The sequence below is a fragment of the Arachis hypogaea genome, chromosome 18 (genome assembly GCF_003086295.3).
Source record: "Arachis hypogaea cultivar Tifrunner chromosome 18, arahy.Tifrunner.gnm2.J5K5, whole genome shotgun sequence".
Classification (NCBI taxonomy): Eukaryota; Viridiplantae; Streptophyta; class Magnoliopsida; order Fabales; family Fabaceae; genus Arachis; species Arachis hypogaea.
In genome coordinates, this window is record NC_092053.1 from 123,751,997 (window position 1) to 123,770,458 (window position 18,462).

The 18,462-nt window shown below is 30.6% G+C and overlaps 1 protein-coding gene across 1 annotated transcript; it reads right to left on the reverse strand.

Annotated features, from left to right (window-relative positions):
- Positions 1 to 10,653: 10,653 nt before the first annotated feature.
- Positions 10,654 to 14,703, reverse strand: LOC112770946 (uncharacterized). The gene is made up of 6 exons (XM_025815458.3): positions 14,258 to 14,703; positions 13,237 to 13,309; positions 13,058 to 13,151; positions 11,973 to 12,107; positions 11,816 to 11,873; positions 10,654 to 11,440 (listed from the first exon to the last, which is right to left on the reverse strand). The coding sequence occupies exons 1-6, from the start codon at positions 14,288 to 14,290 to the stop codon at positions 10,961 to 10,963; spliced, it is 873 nt and encodes a 290-aa protein (XP_025671243.1). The 5' UTR covers positions 14,291 to 14,703; the 3' UTR covers positions 10,654 to 10,960.
- Between the last annotated feature and the right edge of the window lie 3,759 nt (positions 14,704 to 18,462).

The window sequence follows — 18,462 nt, forward strand, 5'->3', positions numbered from 1 at the left end:
TATGATCGTTCTTTTTCAGTCTCAGTTTTATTTTACTTTATTTTATTCTTAGTTTTATTTTATTCTATTTTTCTTAGTGTTCATGCATATAGTCTGCATTTGCATCTGCATTCTGCATAAAAAAAAAAAACAAGTGGCAGAGAGTTGCGTGGGAGCAATGCAGAAAGTGTGCCAATCGCACAAGCATCACCACGCGCACGCGTCCCTGACGCGTTTGCGTCATTTTGAACATTTGGCACTTCACGCGTACGCGTCAATGACGCGCACGCGTGACCTAGAAAAATCGACGTAAAGAGTTGTCAGGCAGAAAGTTGTGCTGGCCTGGCGCGGGAACTGTGCCCATGGCACAAAGTTATTCATGCGTACGCGTCCCTGACGCGTGCGCGTCATTTTCAGATTCTGACCACTCACGCGTACGCATCAATGACGCGCACGCGTCGTATGTTATTTTGGCACACATCCCGAAACAAACAGAGAGTTGTGCGTGCGCAAGGCTGCCTTCGCGCAAGTAGCACAAGCACGGTCACGCGTACGCGTGACCGACGCTTACGCGTCGCCTCCCATTTGCGCGATCAACGCGTCCGCGTGGAGCACGCGTACGCGTCATTCGCGCAACACCACCAGATCCCTGCGCCGCCACTTTTCTTATCTTTTCTTTTCCAATCCTAATTTCTTTCTTCTTTCTTCCTTTTTTCTCTTCCTTCTTCTTTATTCTACATTTTTTTCTCCTTCTTCTTTCTTCTTTATTCTTTTCTTCTTCTTTCCCATTTCATCATATTTTCTTCACCTCACATTCTCCATTATATCTCCTTATCACCTTCTTCTCAAGGTTCGTTCTTTCTATTTTCTTTTCTTCTCTTCTTTTTATTTATTTATTTTTTGTATTATTTTACTTGGTGTTAGAAATCTAATTGGGTGATTATTTTCTTCTATAATTGCTTGTGGATTATTAAGGAGTTGTTTGACAATTATCAATAATTATTTTTGGGTTATTTGCATGTTCAACTTTAATACTTTTCCTAACATATTTTACATGCATACCAAGTGTTTGTGAAAAGCCCGTATGGCACTGCAAATTCTTAACTGTTCTATTCTTCTACACTACTGCCTGTTTTTCACAAAACCATTCTAATATTTTATTAATTAAATATAATTGTCAATACAAACATTATTACTAGTTTGTTACGAGTGATAATATATTTTGGCTTTTAATGCTTGATCTATGCTACTCATGCCTTTGCCAGCATGCCAATAAACATCTTGCATTTAATTACCTCAATTTATCATGCTATATTTCCATTGATGTCCTAATTGCATGGAGTCGCGACCATGTGTTAACGACATTCTTCTTTACCTTGGCATGATTATCACTCGTACTGCCCTCTTCCTTGCTCTATCCCTTTGAATCCATGTCCCTTTTTCTTCTCCCTTTTTAGGATGGCCACCAGGAAGGGTGCAGAAAGAGCCTCTGACAAGACACTAGCAAGGAGAGGAACCAAGAGACCTCCAACTAAGGCGCCTCCATCTACAAGCGTCAGTTGGAGCAACCGTCCACTTGCATATCTTAGCATGCATCGAGGACGGTGCAATCTTTAAGTGTGGGGAGGTCGATACCGACTTCCGTGGATTAGTTATTTCCTTCTCAACACCAATGTTTCATTTTCTTTGTTTGTTCATTGTTGCATTTGCATGTTTGATTGCATGTTTGTTACATTTTGTGCATATTTTACCAACTACTTGATTGAAGTAATATTTACTTTTTCAAGAAACTTTTTAGAGTATTACACTAATTTGAATAAAATTTTTCCTTAAACTTGTTTGAAGAAATTTTATTTTGGAACATGGTTTAGAGCTCGAACACACAAAACCAGTGAGATTTTGAGCCTATTTGATTGGTTGCATTTCACCAACCAATATTTTATTTTTGGTGTGTGTTATTCTCTATAAAATTGTGATCTATATCTTGCTTGATTCTATATTTCCATTGTTTAATGTATGCATGTACTTATGTGATTGAGGCCTTGTTTCACTAAGCTTACATACCCATATGGCCCTAACCTTTCATTATCCTTTGCAAACCAATTTGAGCCTATTTTACCCCTTTTATTCTTTACTTTAGCACATCATTAACTCTAAACGAAAAATAATAATGTCCTTTATTTGAATCCTTGGTTAGCTTAGACTAGTGAGAGTGCTTATGATTTAAGTGTGGAGAAATTGGGTTTGGAAACATTTGGTTTGAGAATTGAGTATGTTAGAATTTTCTGAAAATGTGAAAGAATGTTGAGAATATGTTCATGCGTGCATTCAATACCTTAATCATATGCCTTGAGAAAAGTAAAAGAAAGAAAAAATATAAAAAAAAAAAGAGAGAAAAGAAAAGAAAAGAAAAAGAGCAAATAACAAAAAGGGGACAAAATGCCCCAAAGTAAATGTTGGTAGCAATGCATATGAGTTGTACTAAAGTTGGGATGCATGAATATGTGGTAAACATAGTTAATGGCCAGTTAGATTTTGCATTGTAATTACATGAATTGTCTTAAGTTAGGTGAGAAGTTTAGGTTAATTAAGTATTCAGATTTTGGTCCACTTGACCAAATACAATCCTACCTTGACCCTAACCCCATTACAACCCTTAAAAGACCTCTTGATTTGTGTATTTGTGCATTAAATTTTTGTTGATTGGTAGAAGAAGAGCAAGCCTTAGAAAGCAATATTAGTAAAGAATTGAGAGAATCGAACCTCAAACACCTGAGCGATTAGAGTGTATACACTTCCAGTAAGGGTTCGATGCTCGATTCCTTGTTCCCGGCTTTCATGGGCTATTTTCTTCTTGTAAGTGTATTTGTACTTCATTTTTATAATTTGAATTAGTGAAAGCCAATTCATATTTGTTCTTAAAAGATTTGTTTACTTTTAACCAAGTAAGTAGAAGCATTTTTGCATTTAGTTGCATTCATATAGATAGGTTGCATTTCATAAATTTTACCATTCCTCTTCACTCCTTTATAGCTTCTCTTGAACTTAGCATGAGGACATGCTAATGTTTAAGTGTGGGGAGGTTGATAAACCACTATTTTATGGTTTATCTTGTTCTCAATTGAGTGGTTTTTATCAAGTCTTTGCACACTTATTCATACTAATTGCATGGTTTTATATTTTCCTTCCTAATTTTGTGCTATGATTGAAAACATGCTTCTTTGGCCTTAAAAATTGCTAATTATTAATCCTCTCTTATTACCATTCGATGCCTTGATATATGTGTTAAGTGTTTTCAGGGTTTATAGGGTAGGAATGGCTTAGAGGATGGAAAGGAAGCATGCAAAAGTGGAAGGAATACAAGAAATTGAAGGAATTGCTAAAGCTGTCTAGCCTGACCTCTTCATACTAATTCGACCATAACTTGAGCTACAGAGGTCCAAATGAGGCGGTTTTAGTTGCGTTGGAAATCTAACATTCGGGGCTTCACAACGATATATAATTTGCAATAGTTACTTCGAAGATAGGTGACGCACACGCATGGATCACGCGCACGCGTGACCTAGCAAAAATCCAATCCACGCTCACCCGTGGACGACGCTTATGCGTGACTTTGCTGCGTGCTGGACGTATCAGAAATTGCTGGGGGAGATTTCTGGGCTATTTTTGACCCAGTTTTCAACACATATTAGAGGCTATAAAGTGGGGCAATCAATCAATTCATTAAGACAACATTTATAATCACAATTTTAGGTTTGAGATGTAGTTTTGTAGAGAGAGAGGCTCTCTCCTCTCTCTTAGGTTTTAGGATTTAGGATTTCTCTTAGTTTTACGATTGTTTCTTCTCAATTCCAGGTTTAATGTTCCTTTAATTTATGTTCTCTTCTAATTTTATTTATTCTAGTACTTTGGTTTATCTATTTCTCTTGTTAATTACTTATGTTGCCAAATTGGTTTATGGATTCCTATGTTTAATTTGATTTTCTTATTTAATACACATTGAAGTATTTCAGATTTAAGATTGCTTTCTTCAAATTCATGTTATTGATGCTTCCAATTTAATTTAGACTTTTCTCCTTTTACTTTGGTTGAGTAATTGGTGACACTTGAGTTATCAAACTCAGCTGTTGATTGAAAATTGGAATTTGCTGATTGATTTGGATTCCTCTAAAGCTAGTCTTTCCTTGGGAGTTGACTAGGACTTGAGGAATCAAATTAATTAGTCCACTTGACTTTCCTTTATTTAGTAAGGGTTAACTAAGTGGGAGTAATGAACAATTCTCATCACAATTAATAAGGATAACTAGGATAGGATTTCCAGTTCTCACACCTTGTTAAGAGCTTTATTAGTTATTACTTTAATTTTTGCAATTTACTTTTCCTGTTCATTATTCAAAAACCCCAAAAAGATAATCTTCCATAACCAATAATAAATACACCTCCCTGCAATTTCTTGAGAGACGACCCGAGGTTTAAATACTTCGGTTATCAATATTATTAGGGGTTTGTTACTTGTGATAACCAAATTTTTGTACAAAAGGATTTTTTGTTGGTTTAGAAACTATACTAGCAACGGAAATTTATTTGTAAAATTCTTTACCAACAGAAAATTCGCTCGTCAATAACTCGAAAAAAAATACTCTTAGAAGTTCACTAAAATAAGTCATAAAATAAAGAAAATCCTAAACCCACAAACATAAAGTCCAATCTAATAACTAAATAAACAAAATTAAAATATATAAAATTAAATTTAACATTCTAATATTAAAAATATAACTAATAACTACTAAATAATATTTGGACTCTTTATGTCATGAACATTTACAGTACTTATCATTCTTCTCTTCTTTGAAAAAAGATTTATTCTCAAATTTTGTAGTTAAAAAAATAATATATAAAAAAATAATTACAAAAATCATAATTTTTTTTTAATTCAAAAGAACACTAAAATTTACAGGTAATGACAAGAAAGCGAACACTAGACTTGCATAAAATGATAATAACAAAACCAATATTTTGACACTTAGTAGGGGTGAGCACAGGTAGCGAGTACTCGATTACCTGTCCGAACCCGAACTGAACCAATTAAATTGGTTCTGGAACCAACGGGTAATCGGGTCCAATCCGAATCAAACCAATAGCCTTTGTTAATAATTGGTTCGGATATCGGTGAATCCAATCATATATTAATTAAATAAAAAAATAAAAATATATATATGACTTTTAGTGAGATTATTCACTATTAATATGTTTGGATTTTAATGAGTTTAGTTTTTAATGTATTTGGTGTTTAACATGTTTAGATTATTTATATTAATGTTACATGTTTATTGTACTTGTTGAATTTTTAAGATAAAAATTTGGTTTTTTTATGAATTTTAAAGTTATCGGGTACCCAATTATCCGAACCAAACCAATCCGTTCTTAATCGGTTTGGTTTGGTTCGAATACATGCACAAAAAAATAGAAATTCGAACCAAACCGAACCAATTACATTTTGATCGGTTCAGTTCTAATTTCACCTTGAACCCAAACTAAATCGACCCGTGCTCACTCGTAACACTTAGACTTCTTTTTTTTTTTTTTGTTCAAATTAAAATATAAAATTTGAAAGATGTAAGCGAATAACACAAAAACGGAAGGATATGACACAAAAATAGTAAAAATGCAGTAATTTTTTTTAGGTAGGCATAATAAGAATAAACATAGACTAATAAAAATTAATCTAATATTTAAAATCTGATATGAAAGTAATAGATAAACAAAAAGATAAAAATTGAAATTGAAAAAAAAACGAAAGAGATAGATTAAAATTGAATACAAAATGAATTATTTAACTTTTTATCTAATTGTTTGATGCAACAAAAAAGGGACACATTAAATCTAATTTGTCTACCTATAATTTGAAAATTTAATTGAAAGGAATCACTTAACCTTTTACCCAATTTTTCAATATAACAAGAAAGTTTCATTCAATCTCACATGTCCATACCATAATATCATTACGAAATCAAACAGGAGTTTTCACATCCCTAATAACTCTATAACAATTACAATAGCCTATAAGATATTTATAACTTTTTATTAGGTTAAAATAAAAAAAAAAATTTAATCCGCGAATATATAGTCCAATCTAATAACTAAACAAACAACATGAAAAATACATAAAATTAAATTTAACATTCTAATACTTAAAAATATAAACTAATACCTATTAAATAATACATGAACTATTCGTATCACAAATATTGAAGTACATGTCAATTGAAGTACATATCATTCTCTTTACTGGCAGAATTTGAAAGAAATTTTTCAGGAGCCAAAAATTTTAATATAAAAATTATATAATAATATTTATATTAAATAAATTTATAAATATGAATATTTTTAAGTTTATTACTAATATGATAATAAATAAATAATTATACAAATAAAAATGATAACATATTTAATTTCTCAAAAATGATATTGGAATGATATAGTGGTTGTTTGGGCGCTATTAAATTGATAAAAAAATATTTTTTATTAAAAAAATATCTTTTTTATTTTTTAGCGTGTTTGATAAATTTCTAGTAGTAAAAATATAAATACTAGAAAAAACATCTTTTTTAAAAAACTACAATTTATATTTTTTTTTAAGATCTTTTTTTCTTAAAAAAGATATTTTATATAATAAATAAAAAAAATACTTTTACATTATTATGTCCAAATATAATTGATAAATAAAAAAATTATTTTACATGAGATATCCTAACATAAAATTACTTTTACATTTTTATAAGATCTTTTAAAAAAAATAATTCAAAAAAAAATTTTAAACTCACCCAAATAAGCTCATAATTATTTAAAATTTCGCTTGAAAGATTAAAATTTCAAAAATTGTAACTTACAAATTATTTATCAGTTTACACGAGTACAATAATACTAATATTTATTGAATATTTTAATTTTTTAATACAAAAAATTAAATTAAAAACCAATAAAATATAAGATATTACTAAATTAAATAAATGAATATACCTAATTCTTCTTCTGAATCTGTAGTGATTCCTTTTTTTTTTTTCCAGGGATTTCAATTGCTTTCTGTATAATGTTTTCTAATTGGTTTTGTTTAGGTTGTGTGAGCACAAATTATTACAATGATACTGTCTTTTAATTATTACAATGATATTGGACTTAAGTGTGTTCAAAGTAAAAAAAATGAAGTAATTGTGTGATAGAGTTATTTTTTTTTTTTTTTTTTTGATGATTGACGTAGAGTTATTAGTTTAGGTGAGGGAGGTAAATTTTATAATTTCTCAACTTTGGCCAAAAACCAAAAAAAGGAAAAAAAAATAGTGAATGACAAAAGTGATGTGTCAAATATGGTTAAAAGGAAATGAGAGTGTAAAACCTTAACCAACTCAACTATTTTTTTTCTTTTTAAAATAGAACTACTAAGCTTTTTTTTTTTTTTTTAATCTTTGGGCGATCCCCATTATCCAAGCAAAATTTTGCCTCTGAATTTTTCCATCTCTTCAAAAAAAATTCGTCCTTAAATTTTATAGTTGAAAGAATAGTATACAAAAAAGACAAATATAAAAAATACAATTTCTTTATTTGTTTTATGTGTGTGCGTGTTTTTTTTTTTTTTTTTGTGTTTTAAATTCAAAAGAAGACTAAGACTAGCCGATAATGATAAAAAAGCAAAAGAACACCATACTTGCACAAAATGACAAGAAAACCATTGCTTTAACACATATCTTTTTTTGGTTCAAATTCAAATATAAAAATTATAAGAGGTAAGCAAAGAACATAAGAACAAAAAGATATGAAACAACAACAGTGAATATGCAGTAATTTTTTTTTATAGGCATAAGAAGAATAAATATAGATTAATAAAAATTAATCTAATACTTAAAATCTGATATTAGATAATATGAAAGTAAGAGATAAACAAAAAAATAATGATTGACATTGAACAAAAAAGATAAGTTAAAATTGAAATAGAATATAAAAGGATAAATTGAAACTGAATAAAAAAAATTGCTCTACTTTTTATCCAATTTTTTGATACAACAAAAACGAGACTCACTCAAACTAAAGTCTCATTCAACTTAACTTGTCCACACTATATATTAAAAATTAAATAGAAAAAAATCACTCAATCTTCTATATAATTCATCAATACAAAAAGAAAGAGATTTACTGAGCCTCACTCTTCCACGCAAGATTTTATCACGAAACTAAAAAAGAATTTTTTTTTTTTTATATTTTTAATTATTCTACAATCACTATAATAGTTTATAATAGTTTATAAGATATTTATAACTTCTTATTAAGTTAAAATAAAAAAAAAAATCCTAAATTTACAAACATAAATAAAAAATACATAAAATCAAATTTAAAATTCTAAGACTTAAAAATATAAATTAATAATTATCAAATATTACTTAAATTTTTCATATCACATACATTTAAAATAAGTATTAGAACACTTTTATCACTAACATTTAGTAAAAAGAGTGTTCTTTTGATAAAGAGTCTCCATTGCTCTTTTCATAGCATAGCCAAGCTAAAGGCTTCCAAATCTCTTATTCCTAGACACCCTAATAGGCTTTGATTGGAATAAAGCATCCCAACTCATCCAGTGGATCTTTCTTCTACTTTATTTTCATCCTCTAAAATGTACTTATATTATTGTGCGGTCTGTTGAGAATATGGTAAAAAAAAAAAAAAAAAAAATAGTATGTGTTTAGATTAAAATTTGTAAATAAGAATTTGTAAATAAGTTAATATTAACATAATTTATGTTTGACAATTTTTATATTAAAAATTTAAAATAAATTATAATAAATTAAATGTTATTTAAATTATATTATTTAAAATTATTTTAAATAAAAAATTACTGAAAAAATATAAATTTAAATAATTATTATATATTATCTTATTATTTTATTTTATATATTTAAATAAACTCTAATTTTTTTTATAATACTCTCATATTCTCAATACTTTTTAGTATTCTTTTAGTTATAATTTTTTACTATTTGTGATTTTAATATTATTTTTGTGATAATTTTTTATTTAATTTAATTTTTCTATTTGGATTAATCGAATTATAATACAAAACACAAAAGAGTTCTATACAAAAAGAAATAACAAAAACAGAAAAAACTCATATAAGAAATAATAAAAACTCCATAAAAAATTATATACATGAGAGAACATTAGAAAAAAAAATATTATAGAAAGAAAAAACAATAAAATTCATTATATAAACAATGAAGGACAGAATTGATATATAAGAAATAAATTTCTTTAACTAATGATCTAACGACAACAAATAAATACAGAGGCTAGAATTATTAGCTTTATAAACATGAATGAGACTACAGATCACATTTGCATTTAGAATGAAAAAAGATAGTTAAATAGCCAAACGAAAAAGTAAAACTTAGAAAAAAAATTAAACGTGCGATTTAAAACTTTCAAATTTCAACGCTAAACAAAACATACTCATACCCATAATAACAGATTTGATTAGAACCTCTATAACTCTTTTACATTGGTAGAGAGAAGATCTCGAATTGTTGGTTGTGTCCAAGGGAGAAGTGCACCGTAGATATACATTCCCTAATCCAATTTATCCATATGCGGACGAACCTTAATTTTTTAAGCATAAAGTATATTAAATTTTATTGGTTAATTGTTAATTTAGTTTTTAAAAGATAGTCATTCTTTAAATTTGTCTCTAAAAAATTTTATCAATTAAATTGATCCTTCAAGAATTATAAATTAATCATAGTTATCTTTCTATTATAATTAACAATTTCTGTTGACAATACTAAATTGATAGATTTTCACAAACATATCTAATTAGCGTCCAATTAGACATGTCAGATATCACGTATATTGTCAGTTAATATTTCATATCATCAATTGTTAACGAAAATTGTTAATGTAGTAACGAAAATTGTTAATGTAGTAACGAAAAGACAAATGTGATTAATTTGTAATCATTCAAAGACTCATTCAATTGATAAAATTAAAATCTTTTAGAAACGAATTTGGATATAGACTTATTTAATTAAATTTTCATAGTGGTCTTTGAGATTCACGACATTCATCATTTTAGTATTTCATATTCAAAATTCACTATATTGGTTCTCGAGATCCAGCTCCAGGCACCATATAAGCTAGCGCTGACTTGTCACGCTAAACATAGAGTTAAATGACGTCCTATTTTGGTGCTTAAACAAGGCAAAAACAAAATCGTTTTAGAAAACAAAATGAGATAAAATGGTTTGCACATATATAAACTCTTCGCGCAAAAACAAAACGACATCGTTTAACTATGTGTCCAGTGTGACAAGTTACTGAAAATTTGGCTGACTTATTTTCCAAAATCTAATTTGATCATTAATCCTATATTTCATTCAACACGATGAACATTAATCCTATATTTCATTCAACACGATAAGCTCTGTTCATGTCTAACTTAAGCGCTCTATCAAACAAATAATCAACATATTGGCATCAACCTAATAAAATCTAATAAACCAGTATTTCAAGGTTGAAATGGTGCATTTTACTTGCTAAAACTTCTATTGTTGGTATAAAATCATCTGCTCCTCACTCTCATATAATGATTAGTTGATTACTAACAATCTTGCCAAAATTGCTAGCTGGGACTGTAATAAGAAAACAAACATTAACATTTGGATGAGTAGAATTCACTCCAAATGGATTTTATGATACACATTGTATATGCCTAAAAGTGCACAACAAAGCTTGACTACTGGTACACAAATGATACATTGAGATACATAAGAACATGTGATAGCATAAACAAACCATATAATAAGCGACATTTATAATTTTTTCTCAGCCATCACTAACATGATGCATGTTCTTGATGGCTAGTGTGCTTATTCTACAGCTATCATGAGTTTTTCCGCTAATCTAAACAACCGAATGCTAAATAGTAGTTACTATTTATTTACCCTTCCTCGTCATAATCTTCTTCATCAACTTCTAGTTGACCACCGAGCTGCGCAAGCTGCATTGAGTCGATGGCCATCTTGTCCACGTCAGAAAGGGACCAGCCCGGAATTTCCTCGTGCTTGCTCTCTTTTTCAGGTTCAGGTAATGAGGCACCAATTGCTGCTGCTGTGCTATCGTTTTTGTCCAGGTTTTGGTTTGTGTCAGAACTGGGAACAGCATTTGGGAGTGCCTCGAAGCTTTCAGTAGCGACGGCAGCGATATTCTCCTTTGGTAAGTCCTCAGACTGTGAACCATCAAATATTGCCGCAGGTGTGCTACTATTATGTTGACTGCTCTCCGGAATAGAAGCACGAGGCTCAATTTCAGGTTCCGGACGATATGCCTCTCTTTCTGCAGTTCTAGCTCCTCGGCCACGGCCTCTTCCTCTACCTCGGCCCCTTCCCCTTCCAGTACTACCAGTGTGGCCTAACTCATGCTAGAATAAAAGAGAAAAAAGAAACATTATTCACCAAAATAGATAGATTAAGAAGGCTTCAAATAGCGTCGTAATATCATTCTGGTAATCTGAGAGATTTCAATTTTTCTTTAGTTTCAGCAGCACAAGCTTTACTGAAAACTAAAGTTGTAAAAAAGAGAGAATTATATTAGGGAGTTCATTTTCCCATAGAAGAACTAAATACTAGTGTGTATCTATGTTATTCAAAATGAAGCATTAACATAATCTTGGTTTCCCACTTGAGAACTAAAATATATAACAGCGCTTTAATTTTTTAAGAAACTAGATCTCAGGAAATCTTGAGCAGGATGGAAAACAAAACAGAGATACAAATGTTAGCAGAAGTGCAATTACCATTTTGCTCCTCTTAGCCTCTTCATCACTGTCGTTACAATCATCAGTAGCAGCCTTCCTGTACAGATCATTTATATAAATAAATCGGTAACTATTTGTATGCATCAATCAGAAGGGAAAAGAAAACTAAACAGAACAAAGACACTGGTCTTCAAACCTTCTTTTGTAAATGACCCGATCATCGGATCCAGCTTCTGTATGGCCATGGCCATGGCCATGGCCGTAGTCAGGAACCCTACTGACAACATCCCTCAGAAAATCAAAGACATTGTAGCTTTGTACGCAATGTTTTCTGCAATTTACATTTACCGTTTGTTAGACTTCGATTCGGAAGGAAGCAAGCAAACAGTAGAATAGCATAATGAAAAAAAAAATTAACAATACATGAATAAATCAATCAAATTAGAGAAGATATCTGAAACAGATAACACAAATTACAAATGCTAGGTATTTTCTATTGCCATCAATTCCTTAAGAGTTTTTGGTTAAAAAAAATGAACCCTCTAAATCATAGCACCAAAAACACAAGCTGAGCACATTTGGTCATTGTCAATTTGTCATTGCTTCAATAAGGTAGTTTTGTATGACATTATCAGCACTTTAATGCATATAAAGTGACATTATTCTAAGGCTATATTTGGATACTTTCTCCAAGGCAGAAACTCGTTGGATTGTGGAGACAGAGACACAATTTTTCTATTTCAGAGACAAAATGTATATTCTGTGTATTCCCAAAAAGTAGGAGAAAGCCAGGCACAAAATATCCATCTCCATCTCTCAATCTCTATATGTCTGTCTCAAAGACAGAATCCAAACGCACCTGAGTTTGTTTTATTGCCTTTTCTAAAACTCATCATTTCAATATTATTATTTCAGAATTGAGCATGCACTTGTTTATTCAATAAAAGAACCATTTGCTAAAATGTAGCTTCACAAAACAATTTTTATATTGGATTTCAACGAAGATATGTCTATTTGGTCTTAGTTTTAGCATTTTTAAGTTAGAGACAGATCAATAAGGCATACCGAATTAACAATCTAATCCATAGCCAAGTATCATGGGAGTTTTTTCTCTTGACTGAATTTTTTTTGGTTCACTTTTAAGTCACATTAGTGGAGCCTATCAATAGGGAGATATGAACCGAAATAAAAGTCAGTCAAAACATTGAGAAAAAAAATCATCAATTCAGAGATAGCTCTAGCTCAACAGAAGGGGAGATAGCTTAATAGTCATTGACTTACAAATGCAACGAGTTCATGGTCTTTGCTCCTCTCTGAAGAGTTATTTCATACGTGCGGTCACATAGATCTTGCAAAAATAGCTCCAAAGCTTTAGCTGCAATGCATTCATGTCATCAACATAGAGTGAGAAAAACCAATAGCTTAAAAAGTTAACAAGACAGTGAGTGAAAGGAACTCACAGACTAAAACAGGAACTGCAAGTGCTATCTTTCCAACATCTTCATCTGCTTGCATTATCTTCTTTATCCGAGCCTGCAATTTAATGTTTCTATCAAATACCATGTGTTTTTACAATGTTCTTGATTCCTCAAAATACTTAACAAACAAGTAGAACATCCAACAAAGCCTAAAAATTACACAATCAAAACTTAAAACTGAGTAAAAATTTCATACGAGCAGACTCTGTTCCTATCAACATCTTGATATAAGACAAGAACATTATTTTATAAACAGAATTACTATAAGTGTTTGAATTATTACACCTTTGAATGTCTCTTTTCCAAGGATATCTTGTACTTTTGGCTTTTTATAAATTAGGAAGGGAACAAAATAAGAATAAAATAGTAGAAAAGAGCAACTATTTAGAGCCTAATTTATATGCACGGTAAGGATAAAACTATTAAAAAAGATATTAAACTAAAAGATTTAGCTATCTTGTGTCCTTACGAGTATCGACACATGTTGAGATTATTTCAATGCATTTGTTTTGCATTTATTAAAAGAAAAAACTTAAAACATTCAGTAACCCTAAATCCTAAACCAAATTACTCATCTCTATAGTTACATTTCATTTAAATTCAAGCAGCACAGAGAGAAGAAATGGATTACAAAGAAGATATAAATGGGGTGGAGAATTTATTATGCTGGTCCAGCGTCCACTCCAAAGTCAAATACTTTTAATACCAAACAAAATTTACACCACCCAAAAACCCAAACATAAAAAGAAAAAAGAAAAATTCACAGTAGCCAAAGATCACTGAAACCCATCTAACTTAGAACTAACATATAGCCACCTGTAATTAACACAAAAAATAATTTTTAAAAAAAATAAAAAACTGAAATTTAAGTGTTCAATCAAAATCAGCTGGAAAAAAAAAAAAAAAAAAAAACCACTTTTTCAGGGGCTTCCAGAAATCCAAACAGCACAAACCTTTGGAAAGATCAAAACTTTAAATACAGAAGGCAGAGATCACTACTCACCGCAGGGAATCGGGTATCGAGCTTCTTCCTCATGGTAACAAGTTTTATGTTTTTTACGGGGTGCAGAGAATTAGGGTTTCGAAATTGGAGATCAAACGAAGCATAAGAAGGAGAGCCAGAAGGTGAAATCGAAAGCTTTGAAGAGAAAGATTGTGGCCATCGTCAACAAGATGTAATCTATGAAACCCATTTCAGATCCGGAGGCTACTCTCTCAGATTCATTTTTCAATTCTAACGAAAGGAAGAGATGCCTCACTAACTAAGAGGGGTTTTGTTAAAGCTACAGTGCGGTTACCAAGTTGTGGAACAACCCAGTAGATGGAGAGCACATATGAGGAAGAAAATTGGTGATCGACGGTGACAGATGAAATAGCACTAAAGTAGCATCACAATTGAGAAGTGGATTTAATGCCATTTGTAAGTGTGTTTGATTTGCATGATGAGTTAAATTTGATCATATTAGAATTAATTTTTTATTAAAATTAAATTTGTTTTTACGTTATTTTTGTTTGAATATTTTGATTCAAAAATAATTATAATTAATAAAATATTGTTTGAATAATAATGATTATAAAATTACTAAAAGGAATAAAAATTAAATTAACTTTTTAATATTATTATTTTAAAAATTTTTATATTATAGAATTTTAAATTATAGTATATTATTATATAAAATATTATCTTAAATATTATATACATATTATAATAAATTACATATAATATTAGAGATATATATATATATATATATATATTTGATAATATTTAATAATTATAAATTATAATAATAAAAGACAAATAAGTTTATAAAATTAAACAAAAATAATAATAAGGTACATAAAATACAAAAGTACATTACAACATATAAATATAAATATAAAATTTGGATCTTTTAAATTTTAAATTTTTATTTTAGAATGTAAAATATGATCTCTCACTCTTTGATAAATAAAATAAAATAAAAATGAGTAGTTCAAAAAAAAAAAGAAGGAGATAAAAAAAAGTAATTGAGAGAATAAATTTTGTAATTAATTTTCAATTGTAAGAATTGAAAGCAAAAATTACAAAATATTGCTTTAAGTAAACATACTTTTGAGAATAAAAATTATATTAAAAAAATCATTCAAATAAGTTTGGTCCAGTGTTCAAGACTTTTGAACGTACATTCATGTTTCTGAATGCCAAACATACACTAAGTATCCATGTGTAAAAGAGACATGTAGACATGTATTAGGAAAATAGAGTTTGTAAGATCCGAAAAAATATTAACAAGTTAATTATATAATTAAAATTGAGTTAAGAGGGTTTAAATTGTCTGATCTGCATTATAAATTTAAATTTCATAATTTGAAAATTTACAGATAAAATTTGAACTCAGAAAATTATTTGGAGCGCAAAAATATAATTATTTATGGAAAAACGCGTATCGGCGTGATAATTAACAGTACACGCTTAGAATTGTTCGCCACTGCGTATGAGAAAAATAAAAATGTAGAAATAACTAGGGGTGCACATGGGTTGGGTGAAGTCGGGTTTGATGTGACACAGACTCGGCCCGAAATATACACCGGGTCTATTTATTAGACCCGAACCCGGCCCTAAATCGGATGAAACAATACACTTTCGGGCCACAATTATACCGGGTGAAAACCGGGTGAAAATCGAGTCGTTAACATTACATTACGTTGATACCTTCTTGTAAGTTAGCATGTAAAAATATCCAAATTTCCAAGACTCCAACCATTATTTAATATGGTAAAAATTCACTTAGAAAAATATAACAAGAACCAACCACAATCAATACTAAAGCATAATCACAATCAATACTAATATTGTCTAATAATACCAAATATTTAAATCAATACAAATAATATAATATTATGCATTAGTCTAAAGTCTTATGCATTCTAAACATAAAACATTAACTTATAGTCTTATAATGACTAATAACACAAAATATTAAGGTTTACAATACTTAAATTCCACATAAGAATAGTCATGATCCATCATTAATAACACAAAATATTAATTGTGTATGATGACCGGGCCACCGGACCGACTTCGAGTGACCCGAGCTATGGCCCAGACCCGACTCGAAATAATGACCGGGTCTATTTTTGAGACCCTTACCCGGCCCTAAACCCGATGAAATCACACCAAATTAGCCTCTAAAGTGTTCGGGACCGGGCCGTGCCTTCGGGCCGGGCCGGGTCATGTGCACCCCTATAAATAACTAGAAAAACATTTAGAATACAAACCAGAACATTTATCTTTAAAAATTTTGCCCAAAGTAGCACCAATGGACAAAAGAACAAAAATGCCTTTCGCTTAAAAGAGTCAAAACCTGACTTCTTCCCCTACTTTCACACACACTTGGCCAAAAAAAAAGAGTGAGCACGAGATTGAAAGGAGAAGAGAAAGAACCCAACGCTAAAATACTATTTACCTTCTCATTCAAATCCGTTTTTTCACAAACTGGAACTCTGATCGACGACCTGTTTGTACCCACGCATCGCTCTCAATTCCCTCTATGTTTTTATACTACTTTTGCGGTGAGTAATCACGAGAGTGTTACCCTATTTCTCTATTTCTTACTAATTTCGCATTTTGGGGTATGTGGTTATTGAAATTGATGATTTTGATGCTTTAGGAAAAGCTCAAACTCAATTTCTAGTGGGGTTTTGACCATTATTTATATGGAATAAGGCAAGAAAACTCTTTTCCTTCACTTTATTTAATTTGCGTGAAAAACCTAGTATGAACTATATAAATTTTGGATGTTATTAGATTGAATAGAGTTACTTGAATGCTTGGCTTGGTTGGTGTGGATTAAGGCTTAAATTGAGTGCTTGGTTTGAATTGGTCGGAGAAGGTGGTTCAAGATGATTGAAACTACTGTTAATTAAGGTACGGATTTTGGTTTCAAGTAATCACTATGTAATGCCATGTGAAATCCTAGGCTAGTTGACTTTAAGATATTGTTGGATTGATGTCGTTGATGTTAATGGTTTAGCATGAATGTGTGAAATTAAATGACGGTTTGAATGTTGAATGAATTTTGGGCTGGAGGCCATGATTGATTGAGTTATATATTGATATGTATTGATGTGTTGTGTATTTGTTGATGTTGAAATTCTTGTAGATAGTATGTGAAATTAGATTTGGGATGATTAATTGTTGATTTTGAAAAAATTGTGTGTAAATTTGTTTAATGAAAGGTAAAATGATAATTTAGGTGAAAATTGAATGGATGAGTTGTTGAAGGTGAAAGATGGATTTGTTAGGCTTGAACTTGGATGAGGCTACTGGGTAATGTTTTTAAAAAGAAAAGGATTTTGAGTAGTATGAATTTTGAATGTTGTAGAAAATGTATAATTTTGTAATTTTGGTAAACTTTTGAGGGTCATAAATTGGCTCTCGAAACTTGAAAATAGATGAAATTCATCTTGAATTAAAATTGAGAATGTCTACTTTAAGATCGTCGAAGAACTGAGGAAAAACAATTTTTGTAGAAAAAGTTATAGGCGTTTGAAAATTGGTGGTTAAAACTGAATTATGCAGATTTTGTAGAGTTAGTGGCCGAATCAGGTTCCTTGCGTATGCACCATTGACGCACCCTTAAGGGACCGAGATAGATTCCCGTGTGCGTACGATTGTGCTGATTTTTAAACATGTTGTTTTTAAACTGCCTGTAACCTCCGTATGAACTCTGAAAATTATATTTGGACCTTGATTCTATTGAGAATGAAATTAATGAGAATTAATGAATTTAAATTGGGTACTTACTTATAAAACTTGCAAAATAAAATCTTTTAAATATTGTGGAGATGGTAGTTCATCCTGCCCACGGCGAGAATGGTGGCATAGTCCCGCTCGTGAATTGAAAACGATTATAAATGTGATATGATAACTGAATTGGCAAGGATGTTGGTTTTGTCCTGCTTACATTATTGATGAGGCACTTGCGCCTGACAAGGATGGTGGTTCATCTTGCTTATTCAGTGCTGCGGTGTGGATGTGGGGATGGTAGTTTTGTCCCGTCCACATTCTCTCTGGTCGTTAAGGGTGGCCGAACATTATATCCCGGATAGCACTGCCTCTAGTGAGAAGGTGACATGGTACTCTTTCTCTGATACCAGCTTGTGATAAGCTTGGGATGTTCCTCCTGGAGATGCACGACAGACAGACGATATCTAGGTTAGCTACCG